Below are 17,094 nucleotides of genomic sequence, written 5' to 3' on the forward strand. Positions count from 1 at the left end.
TGAAATAGAGAATGTCAAACACAGAGCAACAAAACTCCTGTCCTTTCTCAAAGACAAACCATACCCAGAATGCCTAGCTGCCCTCCGCCTCCCCAGTCTCGAGCATCGACACGCCTGTGGTGATATGATAGACCTACATAAGTACATCCATGGCATCTACAAAGTACAAAATCCAGAATTTCAACTACTGGAAGGTAGGGACACATGGAGCAATTGCCTAAAAGTCTACAAGGGACATAGACACTTGCTTATCAGAAGTAACTGCTTTGCAGAATGTGTCATCAACACCTGGAATAACCTTCCAGACCATGTAGTCACAGCACCAACAGCCAACACTTCTAAGACCAGACTGGATGCCCACTGGGCAAACCTACCCACATTGCACAATCCTGCTTCAGTGCTTGCTATGAATAGGTAGATCAGCAAACCTACCCACACTGTACAATCCTGCTTGCTATGAATAGGTAGGGCAGCAAGACAGGCAAAAAGTAGTTCAAATCTGACGGTGAACAGGCCTTAAAATTATTATTAAAAAAAATAAATAAAAAAAGGCCTCAAGCACCATAAGTTCAAGCTGACTAGAATCATTTTCAAAAGTCTCTGGAAGTTGAATTGGGGTAAAAAAACAACAACAAAAAAACAAAAAACACACACAAACCCAGATAGTTATCTTAAACGGTTGTGGAATGTCCTAGTTTAGCTTCCTAAGTTATTGCACCTATTGGTTACATTTCCATGGTTTGTGGGACGAAAAATGGAAGAAAAAAAAAAAAAAAAGAACGACAGTGGCACGTCAGTTTAGTGACCGAATCCGCATCAAATATTGACTGAGTAAAGTACAAAATAAGAGTCGAAAGCCTCTGAAAATGGGTCACATCTACTCAAGGTAAAATCTTCATTCTTTCTTAAATAAGTATGTAACTGTGTACTGTTTCTCGTTAAATCATAAAACTGAAAAAAAGGAAAAAAATAAAAGAAGTTTAAAATGCATTCAACTCGGACTGCTACTAAAGTACTTGTACTGGGGAAACAAGAACTACAAGAGCCGTTGTGATTTCGATCAATAACCGACTGCTTTTTAAACATTCATAAAATCATTCATGCAGAAATTTGAAAAAAAAATGTGGCGTACTGCAGCCATGTCACACTTGAAAGAAGTATTATGCAATGTTTGGCTTGTCGTCTGATTTGCACACTGGGCAAAAATCCTCTGGTTTGATTCCCTCCAAAACCAGCCGAAGCATTTCAAAGTGACTGTCGACAGAAACCGCGCGGAAAAATGAAAACCTGTCGAAACAATTAAGTTGACACTTTGAAAACGGGACCATCCGCATTTCCAAATAGTATATTTGGACAATATGCGTACAGTCTGTTTAATTAGGTAAGTAATAATTTTCCCAAACCTCTACTGTCTACATAGAATGCTCTAAAATTTGTTCTACTGAAATCTTCTGTGTCAGCTCAGTCAGTTCAGTTACTCAACGGGAGGCCGCGTTTCTGCGTTCGGACAAATCCATATATATACACTACACTGCTTCTGCTAAGCAGATCCTGACCGGCAGCGTAACCCATCGTGCTTAGTCAGGCCTTGGGGGAGGGGGGTGGGTAGATATGATGATGGTTACGGATAACAACAACAACAACAACAACAACAATATAGTATAAGAATAAGAATAATGATGATGATGATGATGGTAATTATGAATACGAATATCAATATTTCTAACTGAGATAGATAATATATATGATTACACACACATTGTCAGTGTGTGTGTGTGTGTGTGTGTGTGTGTGTGTGTGTGTGTGTGTGTGTGTGTGTGTGTGTGTGTGCCACCAACGTTAATAAACAACTTTTCTGTCAATTCAACAAGGAACCCCCAAAAAGTCCATATCCAGGAAGTGACTTGTTAAAATCAGGTTTACTCAGGTGCCACCCTATGGAACTCACTCCCAGAAACAATTAAACTACGCCATTGCCCAACCACCTTAGAAAAAAAAACATGACCTTTCCCACCTTGTACCATAATGTGTTATGTAAAGTGTCCATTTTATTGATACTGTTTGTCACTTGTGTACGGTTGACAGAACCTCCCTCAACCTCTGCCCCCCATTCTGGTCTGTGATGTGTGTTGTGTGTGTGTGTGTGTTTCTTTTCCTTATTTACCTGTGTATTTTACTAACACCATATGATTGTATATATATATATATATATATATATATATGTATATATGCATGTGTATGTGTGTGTGTGTGTGTGTGTGTGTGTGTGTGTTTCCTATCTTATGTATTTCTGTTAATACCATGCGTTAATTTTTGTTTAGTATTGTGTAGTATAGACCCTATTCAGGGCAGGGACTGGATGTAAAAAAAGCACACCAGTGCTTATCTATAATTCTCGAAATAAAGTACGTTTGCTCTCCCTCTCTCTCTCTCTCACTGATACTTTCATATAACTTGACATGATGTCAATGGAAATAAAACTGAGGGTGTGATAATGCCATATCTGTTTTCAAAACATAAACTGGTTATGACAGGACAGAAATGTGCACAAAAAGACACATACCAAAACCCTATACGGACTACTTACTGCAGTGGCTGCACTTTTTGGCGTCAGGGTTGCCACGGTGCACACCATCCTGTTCACTATGGAGGCAGCATGGCCGCAGGTCAGCTGCTTCCCGGAACACGTACAGAACACCCACGTCGACTTCATGGGTCGTTCCTTCAGGTATCTTTAACGGAGTATAAAAAAAAAAGGTTTGCATATATCAAAATACGTAGTTTTGTATGATAGAAAACCTGACGGTCAGAAGGTGACGCTGTGGTGAGGTGTATGTACTGTTGTATTATAGAACCATGACAGTCAGAATGTGATGCTGTGGTGAGGTGTATGTACTGTTGTATTATAGAACCATGACAATCAGAATGTGATGCTGTGGTGAGGTGTATGTACTGTTGTATTATAGAACCATGACAGTCAGAATGTGACGTTGTGGTGAGGTGTATGTACTGTTGTATTATAGAACCATGACAATCAGAATGTGATGCTGTGGTGAGGTGTATGTACTGTTGTATTATAGAACCATGACAGAATGTGATGCTGTGGTGAGGTGTATGTACTGTTGTATTATAGAACCATGACAGAATGTGTTGCTGTGGCGAGGTGTATGTACTGTTGTATTATAGAACCATTATAGAACCATGACAGTCAGAATGTGACGTTGTGGTGATGTGTATGTACTGTTGTATTATAGAACCATGACAGAATGTGATGTTGTGGCGAGGTGTACCTTCAGAGGAGCTTGAGCTTGAGAAAAAAAAAGACCGTTTTTGTGAGGAAAGCGGGCAGCAGACCAAAGAAAATTTAAGAATGCGTGTAATCCCACCCCCCTCTGACAGTTAGAATGTGATGCTGTGGTGAGGTGTATGTACTGTTGTATTATAGAACCATGACAGAATGTGTTGCTGTCGTGAGGTGTGTGTACTGTTGTATTATAGAACCATGACAGAATGTGTTGCTGTCGTGAGGTGTGTGTACTGTTGTATTATAGAACCATGACAGAATGTGATGCTGTCGTGAGGTGTATGTACTGTTGTATTATAGAACCATGACAGAATGTGTTGCTGTCGTGATGTGTATGTACTGTTGTATTATAGAACCATGACAGAATGTGTTGCTGTGGTGAGGTGTATGTACTGTTGTATTAAAGAACCATGACAGAATGTGATGCTGTGGGGAGGTGTATGTACTGTTGTATTATAGAACCATGACAGAATGTGTTGCTGTCGTGAGGTGTATGTACTGTTGTATTATAGAACCATGACAGAATGTGTTGCTGTCGTGAGGTGTATGTGGTGTTTCCATCGAGATCGATGATGACCATCGTTGTCATCAAGCTGGGGGATGGGGGGAGGGTGGTGGTGGGGTGGGGGGGAGGATGCTCATGAATCTATCTGTGAATGCGCAGATGGCTGAATAGTCCAATCTGCGCACGAAATGTTCGCTGAGAGTTGGGGCAGACAAAGACAGGCATACCATTGTCAGGGAGCTTGTTTGCCCGTGACTTTCTGGCCTGCCTCTTCTGAACAGCTGCAGCAGTCCTGTTGGCCTCGCACAACTTGGCGCCTTTGTGCACAGCAGCGCGCCATTTGTCACGGTCCACTGCAGATTACTCCCAGGAGTCAGGGTTGATATCAAACGCTTTCAGAGAGACTTTCAGAGTATCTCTGAAGCGCTTCTTCTGACCTCCGTGTGATCTCTTCCCTTGTTGCAGCTCGCCATAGAAGAGCCTTTTGGGCAGCCGATGGTCTGGCATGCGCGCCACGTGTCCAGCCCAGCGAAGCTGGGACTTCATCAGGATGGTGAAGATGCTGGGAAGGGTGGCTTTTGCAAGCACCTCTGTGTCTGGGGTCCTGTCTTGCCACTTGATGTTCAGTAGCTTCCTGAGGCATGTTGTGTGGAAGTGGTTCAGCTTCTTGGCATGTCGTTGGTACACTGTCCAAGTTTCGCAGGCGTACAGCAGTGTGGGGAGAACTACTGCTCTGTAGACCTTTAGCTTGGTCTCAAGACTAATGCCTCTTCTGTTCCAGACATTTGCATTGAGTCTACCAAAAGTTGCGCTTGCTCTTGCAATCCTGACGTTCACTTCATCGTCGATTGTCACATTTCGTGACAGTGTGCTGCCAAGGTATGTGAACCGCTCCACCGCACTGAGTCTCTGACCGTTGACTGTGATGTTGGGCTCAACGTAGGGTTTCCCTGGGGCTGGCTGATGGAGAACTCCAGTTTTCCTCGTGCTGATGGTAAGGCCGAAGTTCCTGCTGGCAGTGGCAAACTTGTCGACGCTGAGTTGCATGTCAGCTTCAGATCCAGCGCTGAGGGCACAATCATCAGCAAACAAAAAGTCTCTGATGATGTCTGTCATGACCTTCGTTTTTGCTTGAAGCCTTCTGAGGTTAAACAGCTTGCCATCTGTTCGGTACTTTAGGCCGATTCCAACATCGCCATCTCTGAAGGCATCAGTAAGCATTGCAGAGAACATGAGGCTGAACAGCGTTGGAGCCAGGACGCAGCCTTGCTTGACACCATTTGTGACAGCAAAAGGAGCAGATGTTTCGCCTTTGTCCTGGACTCGAGCCTGCATGCCTTCATGGAATTGGCTGACCAAGGAAATAAATTTCCGAGGGCATCCGTACTTGGCCATGATCTTCCACAGTCCCTCTCTACTCACGGTGTCGAAGGCCTTAGTGAGGTCGACATAGGTGGAGAACAGATCAGCATTTTGCTCCTGACATTTCTCTTGCAGCTGCCTTGCAGCAAACATCATGTCGGTGGTTCCGCGCTCTTTCCGGAATCCACATTGGCTCTCAGGCAAATGACCTTGGTCAAGGTGTGCTGTGAGGCGGTTTAGTAGGATCCTGGCAAGTATCTTGCCTGCGATGGAGAGCAAGGAAATGCCCCGATGGTTATCACAGGCTTGCCGGTTCCCCTTTCGCTTGTACAAGTGAATGATAGATGCATCTTTGAAATCCTGGGGGATCGTCTCTTCTTTCCACATGAGTGAGTACAGCTGATGAGCTTCTCAGTCAGCACAGTGCCTCCATCCTTGTAGACCTCTGCTGGTATGGAGTCTGAGCCAGGTGCTTTGCCACTGGATAGCAGACGGATTGCTTTCTGGGTCTCAAGAGGTGTTGGCGGATCGTCCAGTGCTTCGTTGATGGGGACTTGTGGGAGACGGTCTATGGCTTCATCATTTATGAAGGAAGGGCGATTTAAGACACTGTTGAAGTGCTCAGCCCAGCAGTTCGAGAATTTTCTCCTTCTCGGTGATCAAGGTATTCCCATCTGCACTGAGGAGGGGGGATGATCCTGAGGATGTGGGGCCGTAGACTTCTTTTAAGGCATCATAGAACCTCTTCATATCGTGCCTGTCAGCATATCCCTGGATCTCATCAGCTTTGTCACTCAGCCACTTATCCTGCATCTGGTGTAACTTTTGCTGAACAGTCCTGCGGATGGCATCGTACGCATCCTTTTTTGATGTGGACTTTGGGTTGCTCAGGTAGGCTTGATGCAGACAGCGTTTCTCATCCAGAAGCTGCTTGATTTCATCACAGTTTTCATCAAACCAGTCTTTGTGCTTTCTGGTCATGGGTCCCAGGGTCTCTGAAGCTGTACTATAGATCAGCTCACGCAGGGTCCTCCAGTCAGACTCCACATTCTGGTTGTCCAGAGAGGCGGATTCCAGACGATCTTCCAGCAGCTCCACAAAGGACTGTTTGATGGTGATGTTTTTCAGCTTAGCGATGTTGAGCCGTTTTGGAGCCTTCTGGCCTTGGGGGCGTCTCTTGGGCTGGATTCGAATATTCAGCTTCGAGACTACAAGGCGATGGTCTGTCCAACACTCGGCGCCGCACATGGTCTTTGTTACACGTACATCTTGCCTATCCCTTTTCCTGACGATGACATAATCGATGAGATGCCAATGCTTTGAGCGAAGGGTGCATCCATGACGTCCTGTTACGGGTAGGGAGGCAGAAAACTGTGTTGGTTATCAGCAGTTCGTGCTCTGCACAGGTCTGAAGCAAAAGCAATCCATTTGGGTTGCAGTGGCCCACACCGTGCTTTCCAATCACTCCATCCCAGGAGATGTAGTCAGAGCCAACTCTAGCATTGAAGTCCCCAAGAATGATGAGCTTATCTGCTTTAGGGATAGCAGCAATGACAGAGTGAAGGTCCTCGTAGAACTTCGCCTTCACTTCATCCGGGTTGGTCATGGTTGGGGCGTAGGCACTGACAATGGTGAGGTGCTTCTGGCCAGATGCCAGTGGGAGTTTCATGGTCATAAGCCTATCATTGACTCCCTTTGGGATTCCAGCTAGCTTGCTGACAAGTGCTGTTTTTACTGCAAAACCAACGCCAGCGTCACGTCGCTCTTCGCTTCCTCGTCCACTCCAGAAGAAGGTGTAACCAGATCCCTGTTCACAGAGCTCGCCTTCGCCTGCAAGCCGAGTCTCACTCAAGGCTGCGATGTCAATGTTGTATCTGGCGAGTTCGGATGCAACTAGTGCCGTTCTCCTTTGGGGTCTGTCCGCGTTATCTCTGTCCAGGATAGTCCTTATGTTCCAAGCACCAATGGTGAGAGGAACGATCCTTGTTTTTTTCTTTTCTTTCTTGTTTCGACCGCTGATGTAGGGTCCCCGCCAGCCGCGGTATGCTGGTCAGGGTGATATGGAGCAGGCAATTTTTAGGGCACCTTTTCTAGCCCCTTCCTCATGCCAGGGAGGTGAGCAGTGCATTCCTAAAGAGGGCTGCTCAGACGCTCAGACGGCTGCCGAGCTCCATCGCTGCTCCTGTCGACGAAGAACGACCCTATGGCCTGAGCCGCCTGCGTGCAGGTCTGCGGCTGCGACTGCCAGTGTACCCACACCTGTCGTTTCGTCGCTCGCCTGTCGCCACAGGACTTGGGGGTGATGAAATGATGAAGGATGAAAGGTCATTTTGGATGACTGATGACTTGCGCGATGAGTTTGTTTAAAGTGAAGAGGAGTTGCGCAACGTCGACCTCACTCTCTCGTCCGGGTCCACCAATTCCCAGTGGCAAGACTAAGTCGAGACGACTGGAGGATGAGCACGGATGCAGTGGATGACCAAGATATCCTTTCGGTGTCTCATCTTGCTCTCTGCACTCCACAGTGCGTTGCTGTAACCGCCTTTCTCTCCGTTGAACCGATAGGTTTCTTCCGCAGATTCTGCCGGATCCAGACTTCGCATGCATGGGGGCCAACTGCGTGTTGGTCTAGGTCAGGTCAGGTCATTAGATCTGCTACTGGTAACCTGTAATCCAGTACAACCTGTTCAGGGTCGGGTTGCCGGCGACTAAACCGGCACTCCCACCGCTCCCTTCCGGGACTGGTAAGGCGGGTGGCTAGACACCCTTATGGAGATCCATAAAAGGGGGTTGGCTCAGGAGAGCCACCGACGACCATCTAGCTCCACCACCACCACCGAGGTGTATGTACTGTTGTATTATAGAACCATGACAGAATGTGTTGCTGTGGGGAGGTGTATGTACTGTTGTATTATAGAACCATGACAGAATGTGATGCTGTGGTGAGGTGTATGTACTGTTGTATTATAGAACCATGACAGTCAGAATGTGATGCTGTGGTGAGGTGTATGTACTGTTGTATTATAGAACCATGACAATCAGAATGTGATGCTGTGGTGAGGTGTATGTACTGTTGTATTATAGAACCATGACAGTTAGAATGTGACGTTGTGGTGAGGTGTATGTACTGTTGTATTATAGAACCATGACAATCAGAATGTGATGCTGTGGTGAGGTGTATGTACTGTTGTATTATAGAACCATGACAGAATGTGTTGCTGTGGCGAGGTGTATGTACTGTTGTATTATAGAACCATTATAGAACCATGACAGTCAGAATGTGACGTTGTGGTGATGTGTATGTACTGTTGTATTATAGAACCATGACAGAATGTGATGTTGTGGCGAGGTGTACCTTCAGAGGAGCTTGAGCTGGAGAAAAAAAAGACCGTTTTTGTGAGGAAAGCGGGCAGCAGACCAAAGAAAATTTAAGAATGCGTCTAATCCCACCCCCCTCTCTCTAGCACGTTGTGTGTGTGTGTGTGTGTGTGTGTGTGTGTGTGTGTGTGTGTGTTGTGGTGCGTGTGTGTGTGTGTGTGTGTGTGTGTGTGTGTGTGTGTGTGTGTGTGTGTTGTGGTGCGTGTGTGTGTGTGTGTGTGTGTGTGTGTGTGTGTGTGTGTGTGTGTGTGCGCGTGCAGTGCGTGTGTGCGTGCGTGCGTGTGTGTGTGTGTGTGTGTGTGTGTGTGTGTGTGTGTGTGCGTGTGAAATTCAATATGAACACAAAACAAACAGCAGAAACGATCCTCACCGCTGCAGGAGAGGTCTGAGGTCTTTGGGGAGGTCTACTCCAGCAGCGCCGTACGTCTTCGAGGTCTTCCGTGTGGACACCTAGATCGAAAAAAAAAAAGAAAAAAAAGAGAGCAAACTTATTTAAAGTTACAAAAAAAGAAGAAAAAGTTATAAACTGTAAACTCGTGATTGATAGATCTTTTGTAAACGAATTCAGAAAAAAAAAAAACTTTAGTGAATATTGGATGGCAGACTTACTTTGACACTGAAGAAGTTGTCGTCCTTTGCGACGCGCTGGGTGGTCATGTTGGTGAGGACCGCTAACCTGGAGAAGGTGCCTGCAGTGAGGACTGTCAGCAGTGTGTCCCTGACCCTGGTCATGTCGGTCCACGTGTCTTCATCCTGCAGGGTCGTCATCAGCCTCTGGGCGGCCAAGTCACTGCTCGTGTCCATGGCTACAATCAAACAAAAAATGTCTTGTTTTTCCCTTCCTGTGTTTGTTAAATGTAGCCTATATGCAGTGCATCGATGTTCATTTATTCTGTCCAGAACTTTCTGGCCTTTATAAACTTTGTACTTTAATTATGATGGGTTGGGATACATACGATTTTTGTGTGTGTACACCTCAGAACTATGCATCATTGCTTTTGTCCTGTATGCCATCCATTACTTGTCTTACAATAGCTTTTGTCCTGAAGTCACCCATTACTTATCTTGCAATAGCTTTTGTCCTGAAGTCACCCATTTCTTGTTTTGCAATAGCTTTTGTCCTGAAGTCATCCATTAGCTGTCTTACAATAGTTTTTGTCCTGTTGGTCATCCATTACTTGTCTTACAATAGCTTTTATCCTGTAGGTCATCTATTAGTTGTCTTACAATAGCTTTTGTCCTGAAGTTATCCATTAGTTGTCTTTCAATAGCTTTTGTCCTGTAGGCAACCTATTACTTGTCTTACAATAGCTTTTGACCTGTAGGTCATCCATTAGTTGCTCTATGGATGTGAATCATGGACGGTCTACAAACGCCAAGCCAAAAAGCTGAACCACTTCCACACCACCAGCCTCAGAAAACTTCTCGGCATAAAGTGGCAAGAGAAGATCCCTGACACAGAGGTGCTCACTCGTGCAAACTTGCCCAGCATCTACACCATCTTGATGCAGGCTCAGCTGCGCTGGGCAGGCCATGTAGTTCGCATGCCAGACCACCGGCTCCCCAAGAAACTGCTGTACGGAGAACTCCAACATGGCAAGCGCTCCCATGGAGGCCAAAAGAAGCGCTTCAAAGACATTCTGAAAACTTCTCTGAAGGCCTTCAACATCAGCCACGACACATGGGAGCTGAATGCAATGGACAGACCAAAGTGGCGTTCAGCTGTCCACAAAGGTGCCAAATCCTGTGAGGCCAACAGAATCGCTGCAGCAGAGCAACGCAGACAGGCCAGGAAAAGCAGTGCCAGCAAGTCCCCGACAGCCGCCACCATCCCCTGTCCACACTGCGTCAGAACCTTCCGGGCGCGGATTGGCCTGACCAGTCATCTGCGCACCCACAGAGCCCAACCCACCCACCCCCAGGGTGACTAGATAGTCCTCGTCGATCCCGACGGACGAACCACAGTTGTCTTACAATAGCTTTTGACCTGTAGGTCATCCATTAGTTGCCTTACAATAGCTTTTGTCCTGTAGGTCATCCATTACTTGTCTTACAATAGCTTTTATCCTGTTGGTCATCCATTAGTTGTCTTACAATAGCTTCTGACCTGTAGGTCATCCATTAGTTGTCTCACAATAGCTTTTGTCCTGTAGGTCATCCATTAGTTGTCTTACAATAGCTTCTGACCTGTAGGTCATCCATTAGTTGTCTTACAATAGCTTCTGACCTGTAGGTCATCCATTAGTTGTCTTACAATAGCTTCTGACCTGTAGGTCATCCATTAGTTGCCTTACAATAGCTTTTGTCCTGTAGGTCATCCATTACTTGTCTTACAATAGCTTTTATCCTGTTGGTCATCCATTAGTTGTCTTACAATAGCTTTTGTCCTGTTGGTCATCCATTAGTTGTCTTACAATAGCTTCGGACCTGTAGGTCATCCATTAGTTGTCTTACAATAGCTTTTGTCCTGTTGGTCATCCATTAGTTGTCTTACAATAGCTTCGGACCTGTAGGTCATCCATTAGTTGTCTTATAATAGCTTTTGTCCTGTATGCCATCCATTAGTTGTCTCACAATAGCACAGACCTATAAGCAACAACAAAAAAATGTGTGTTGAAATAAATCATCTTTTATAAAAAAAATTTTTTTTACATAACAGCCTTTCTCTGAATTATAAAACAAACACACCAACAAACAAAAGTCCAATCATTCTGTTTAGTTGATATGAATACGAAAACAATATCCATACAGTTCACTTACGCCTGCTCCTCTTGTTGATTGCAGTCATGCGCAGTTTCTTTGAGGCCCGTAACTGAACCAGAGTGGCGTTCACGAGGGCGTGAAGGTGGCGCACCTCTGACGTTATGCCATGTGTCTTCAGGTACTGACCACGTGCTTCAAGGAGCCACTGCAGAAAGGTCTGCACACACAGTATGGAACGATGTCTGAGGCAAACATTCAAAAAGCATGATTTCGGTTCTCTCTCTGATTTACTAATTATAAGTGAACGTTTCAACATAGATTTCTCTCTCTCTCTCTCTCTCTCTCTCTCTCTCTCTCTCTCTCTCTCTCTCTCTGTATAGATAGATAGATAGATAGATTAAGAATATATATATATTTCTAAGAAATCTGTCTGTCTATACAGAGAGAGAGAGAGAGAGGTGGTCAAAAGAGAAACACACACTTGTGTACATGTGTGTCCTTACACTGAAAGCCAACAACTTGTTGTACTGGCAGGAGGCCACTTTGTTGCCCTTCTGGTTGAAGACCCTCCTCATGGGCAGCAGAACTCTCAGCATGAAAGTGGATGATGGCCTGTGGCCGTCCTGTGGAATCTGAACACAGAACATGGGCAGCAGAACTCTCAGCATGAAAGTGGATGATGGCCTGTGAAATCTGGACACAGAACATGGGCATTAGTTTATAACACAAGAGAATTCCGTGCTTATTGTTTAGCTGTTTTGTTTGTCTGATGTGTGTGTGTGTGTTTTTTATTTATTTATTTATTTATTTTATATTAATCTTAGTTAAATGGAAACATTTTCAAAAAATCGAAGAGCTAAAAAAAAAAAAAGCAAAAAAAAAAAAAAAGCTTACCTTAAAAATCACCTCTAAGTGTCCCTGTGAGTGGAGAGCCAGCAGGCACTCCATGATGTAAGACATCTCTTTTTTAATGGTGCTGGCACGTCGTTTCTGGATGTGGCGCCTGAACTCCACATAGTCTGCCATCATTTGTCCTGTAACAATGATAACATTTATATATAAACTATTTTTATCTGTGAACTCTCTCTCTCTCTCTCTCTCTCTCTCTCTCTCTCTCTCTCTGTGTGTGTGTGTGTGTGTGTGTGTGTGTGTGTGTGTGTGTGTGTTCTTCACTTTAACGTCTATCCACATACTGTGATTTTAGACGAGAGAGAGAGAGAGAGAGAGAGAGAGAGAGAGAGAGAGCGTGTGTGTGAGAGCGTGTATGTGTAAATATACGTATGTGTGTGTGTGTGTGTGTGCGCGCGCGCGCACGCACGCGCGTGCGTGTGAGTGTGAACATTTATGGGGATAGAGAGGCGAAAACAAAAAAAACAAAACAATTTTTCGCTCTTTCTTGCTTACATCCACTAAAGGAGAGAGAGAGACAGAGACAGAGACAGTCAGAGTAAGAGAAGAGAATCACAAAGAGAGCCAGTGATTAGGTTCACCTTTTGTTGGTAGGCGACAACTTTCTGTCTCATGTCTTTCACCTGGCTGCATTGTCCAAACAAACAAACACAAAAGACTAACTATCATGGACCATTATACAATAATGATGATTTTATACTTACCTTGAGGATACACCTAGTTATGTTAACCAAACAGACCATTATACAATAATGATGATTTTATACTTACCTTGAGGATACACCTAGTTATGTTAACCAAACAGACCATTATACAATAATGATGATTTTATACTTACCTTGAGGATACACCTAGTTATGTTAACCAAACAGACCATTATACAATAATGATGATTTTATACTTACCTTGAGGATACACCTAGTTATGTTAACCAAACAGACCATTATACAATAATGATGATTTTATACTTACCTTGAGGATACACCTAGTTATGTTAACCAAACAGACCATTATACAATAATGATGATTTTATACTTACCTTGAGGATACACCTAGTTATGTTAACCAAACAGACCATTATACAATAATGATGAAGTTATACTTTGAGGATACACCTAACTGTACTAACCAAACAGACCATTATACAATAATGATGAAGTTATACGTACTTTGAGGATACACCTAATTGTATTAACCAAACAGACCATTATACAATAATGATGAATTTGTACTTATTTTGAGGATAGACCTAGTTGTATTAACCAAACAGACCATTATACAATAATGATGAAATTACACTTACTTTGAGGATGATCAGCTGGGATATTTACGCCGTTTATTTCCTGCCCTGGCCCTTTTCCTTCTGTAATCATAAACAGACATTGCCGTGAATGATAACACAAAAAGTAATGTCTACAAAAACATGTAACTGCTTTTAATTGATCTCATTTAATCAGTAATAAAAACACCATATTTTCTAGATTTGTTAAACATAACATTCTCAAAGTACGTTTTGGTGCTATCAATGTTGCCCTACTTGTTCTGGCGGTTCCCATGAGATACTGCCAGTGCTGTGACTGTCGAGGTATGTGTTCCACGTCATTCAGGTGACGGCCCAGGTTGATCATTCGGCCCTGACACACCGGGCACTGTAGTGTCTGTCAACACAACACTCACATCAACAAACAAACAGGCACTGTAGTCTCTGTCAACACAACACTCACATCAACAAACAAACAGGCACTGTAGTCTCTGTCAACACAACACTCACATCAACAAACAAACAGGCACTGTAGTCTCTGTCAACACAACAGTCAGATCAACAAACAGGCACTTTAATCTCTGTCAACACAACAGTCAGATCAACAAACAGGCACTTTAATCTCTGTCAACACAACACTCACATCAACAAACAGGCACTGTAGTCTCTGTCAACACAACACTCACATCAACAAACAAACAGGCACTGTAGTCTCTGTCAACACAACACTCACATCAACAAACAAACAGGCACTGTAGTCTCTGTCAACACAACACTCACATCAACAAACAAACAGGCGGCACTGTAGTCTCTGTCAACACAACACTCACATCAACAAACAAACAGGCACTGTAGTCTCTGTCAACACAACACTCACATCAACAAACAAACAGGCACTGTAGTCTCTGTCAACACAACACTCACATCAACAAACAAACAGGCGGCACTGTAGTCTCTGTCAACACAACACTCACATCAACAAACAAACAGGCGGCACTGTAGTCTCTGTCAACACAACACTCACATCAACAAACAAACAGGCACACGAACAAGAAAAGAAGTAGAAAAAACACAAAATTTTTGAACACTCAAAAATGTAAATTGTTTTAGATACTGGGAAATAATTAACTGTATTAAACACTAAAAAAGAAATCGTTTTGAATACTAAAAAATGCAAATAGTTTTGAATACTCGAAAATAGATTGTATTGAATACTAAAAAATAAATTGTTTGAAATGATGAAAAAGGAATGTTGCTTACAATTTGTAAAATAGAAATGCAAAATAAAAGTGAAAACAAAAATACCACCAAACTTGTTTGGAATACTCGAAAATAAATTGTTTGAAATGATGAAAAAATATTTTGCTAACGATTTGTGAGACAAAATAGAGAAATGTGACATAAAAATGAAGACAATATAAACAGCCCGTCACCTTTCGTTTTGTTTTGATGATGTCGTGGTGAACACCTCTGGCCTCCACTGGGCCCATGGTATGCAGTTTTACAAGGTGCTGTGCCCACTGGGAAAGACAGATTCCTCAATGTGACAAGGGCGTCTACAATCAAACAGATGATCAGGTGGCTTTATAATGCCTGTAATTAATCCAGATCTCATGTTTAATTATCATTTTTGGTGTCTATTAACACTTTAGCACGGTAAATGTACGGTACAAGATAAAGAGACTTGAGACCCACATCCATACAACCAAATGTTCTTGTAAGAAGAAGACGAAGAAGAAGAAACACAAAAATAAGAATACAAAGTAAGGATTAAGTTTTACATGTAACAAACTAAACCATCTCAAGAAAGAAACATCATTCTGAGAGTGACCAACAAATATTCAAACCTTTTTGCAGATTTTGAAAAGCGTCGTCTCCCGTGTTCTGTTGTTGTTGTTTGTGTCTTTTTGTAAAGGACAGAAAATTCATCATCCAAGTTTTACCACCAAATGTGAAATATTGTCTTTTTCCCCACAAACACAAAACACTATAGTGGTCGTTGGTGTGACGCTAACCACACTCTGCTTCCACTGAACCTCTACCCACCCCCAAACAACAACAACAACAACAAAACACCAAAAACCAACCCACACACACACACACACACACACACACACACACACACACACACACACACACACTGAAGTGGGGGTGATACTGGCTCAAGAACTACTCTAAAAACCCACCTGAAAACGATCACGGATACTTACGGAACACATACATACAAACACGAACACAGACACATTTGAATCAGACACTCACAAGCCGGTGAAGTGACATGTATGGTGTCACACCGTATGTAGCATATGGGATTTTTCCCTCCAGTGGGCAGAACACAAAAATCTCCCAACTTGAAGCTGTCAGGGAGTATCCCAGTGACTGACATGTTGTGGGTGAACAGGTTCACCACAACAAATAACAGACAACAGGAGAATTGAAGGAAGGTGAGGGGTTAGGCTTCGTTATGCGAGAAGACATTATGATGTGTGTGTGTGTGTGTGTGTGTGTGTGTGTGTGTGTGTGTGTGTGTGTGTGTGTGTGTGTGTGTGTGTGTGTGTGTGTGTGTGTGTGTGTGTGTGTGTGTGTGTGTGTGTGTGTGTGTGTGTGTGTGTGTGTGTAAGAGATACAGAGACAGACAAAGAGTGACAGCACAAAGCAAAAACAACAACAACAAAAAATAAACAAGAGAGAGAGAGAGAGAGAGAGAGAGAGAGAGAGAGAGAGAAGAAGAAGAAGAAGAAGACGTTAGAAATGGACGAAGCGGCCAAACCACGACGACTTCCCATTTATAATGGCCAGTTAAATGTGTGCCCTCGGGGGACTATGCCGAAGCATGCAGTGTGTGTGTGTGTGTGTGTGTGTGTGTGTGTGTGTGTGTGAAGGTATGTCAGTGCAAATATATATGTGTGGGGGTGGGTGGAAGTGTAGGTGAGAGAAAGAGAGACAGTGTGAGTGTGAGTGTGAATGAGTGAGTGTGTGAGTGTGTGTGTGTGTGTGTGTGTGTGTGTGTGTGTGTGTGTGTGTGTGTGTGAGGGATAGAGAGAGGGAGAGAGCTTGTGCACGTGTGTGTGAACACTTACACGTCTTTGGAGCGGGGGAATGAAATCAAATTGTGACTATACAAGCGTACTTGGGGTAGGGGGATGAGGTGGGGGAATTTGAATGGGCGTCTGTGTGCATGCATGGAGGTATGTTGGGAGTGGGTGGGGGATATACGCATGTGAGTATGTGTGTGTGTGTTAATACATTTTTTGAGATATTGATATTAATGAAATTTGGTAAATTGATTTGTTAAATGTATTCTTTTAAAATTCATATCATTGGGGTTTCTTTTGGGGTTTTTTCTCCTCAAGTTAGATTTTCTTTGTGTTGCTCAGTTAATATTTATTCAAATGGTTGCGAAAATGTCAGTACAACAAAAAGTTAATCTGAAAATAAATGGTTTCGGTCAGTCAATGTGGTGTGTGTGTGTGTGTGTGTGTGTGTGTGTGTGTGTGTGTGTGTGTGTGTGTGTGTGTGTGTGTGTGTGTGTGTGTGTGTGTGTGTGTGTGTGTGTGTGTGTGTGTGTGTGTTGTGTGCGTGTGTGTGTGTGTGTGTGTGTGTGTGTGTGTGTGTGTGTGTGTGTGTGTGTGTGTGTGTGTGTGTGTGTGTGTGTGTGTGTGTGTGTGTGTG

General features: G+C 43.7%; 2 protein-coding genes across 3 annotated transcripts in view; both read right to left on the reverse strand.

The window, feature by feature from the left end:
• Window positions 1-1,251, reverse strand: part of LOC143289875 (uncharacterized) — a 29,431-nt gene extending 28,180 nt beyond the window's left edge. The window contains exon 1 of one of the 2 annotated variants that reach the window (XM_076599091.1): window positions 1,133-1,251. Coding sequence is in view for 1 of the 2 variants with exons in the window: in XM_076599084.1 (XP_076455199.1) it covers window positions 1,133-1,141 (9 nt within the window). In the remaining variant the exon portion in view is untranslated. The remainder of the gene's footprint in view (window positions 1-1,132) is intronic. The other variant, XM_076599084.1, reaches the window with a different exon arrangement.
• A 1,328-nt stretch (window positions 1,252-2,579) lies between these two features.
• LOC143292759 (uncharacterized) lies at window positions 2,580-14,928 on the reverse strand. The gene is made up of 7 exons (XM_076603346.1): window positions 14,856-14,928; window positions 13,699-13,819; window positions 12,147-12,286; window positions 11,756-11,884; window positions 11,310-11,469; window positions 9,159-9,355; window positions 2,580-2,732 (listed from the first exon to the last, which is right to left on the reverse strand). The coding sequence occupies exons 1-7, from the start codon at window positions 14,910-14,912 to the stop codon at window positions 2,580-2,582; spliced, it is 957 nt and encodes a 318-aa protein (XP_076459461.1). The 5' UTR covers window positions 14,913-14,928.
• Window positions 14,929-17,094: the final 2,166 nt, after the last annotated feature.

This window comes from Babylonia areolata, chromosome 1, assembly GCF_041734735.1.
Source record: "Babylonia areolata isolate BAREFJ2019XMU chromosome 1, ASM4173473v1, whole genome shotgun sequence".
NCBI classification, from domain to species: Eukaryota; Metazoa; Mollusca; class Gastropoda; order Neogastropoda; family Buccinidae; genus Babylonia; species Babylonia areolata.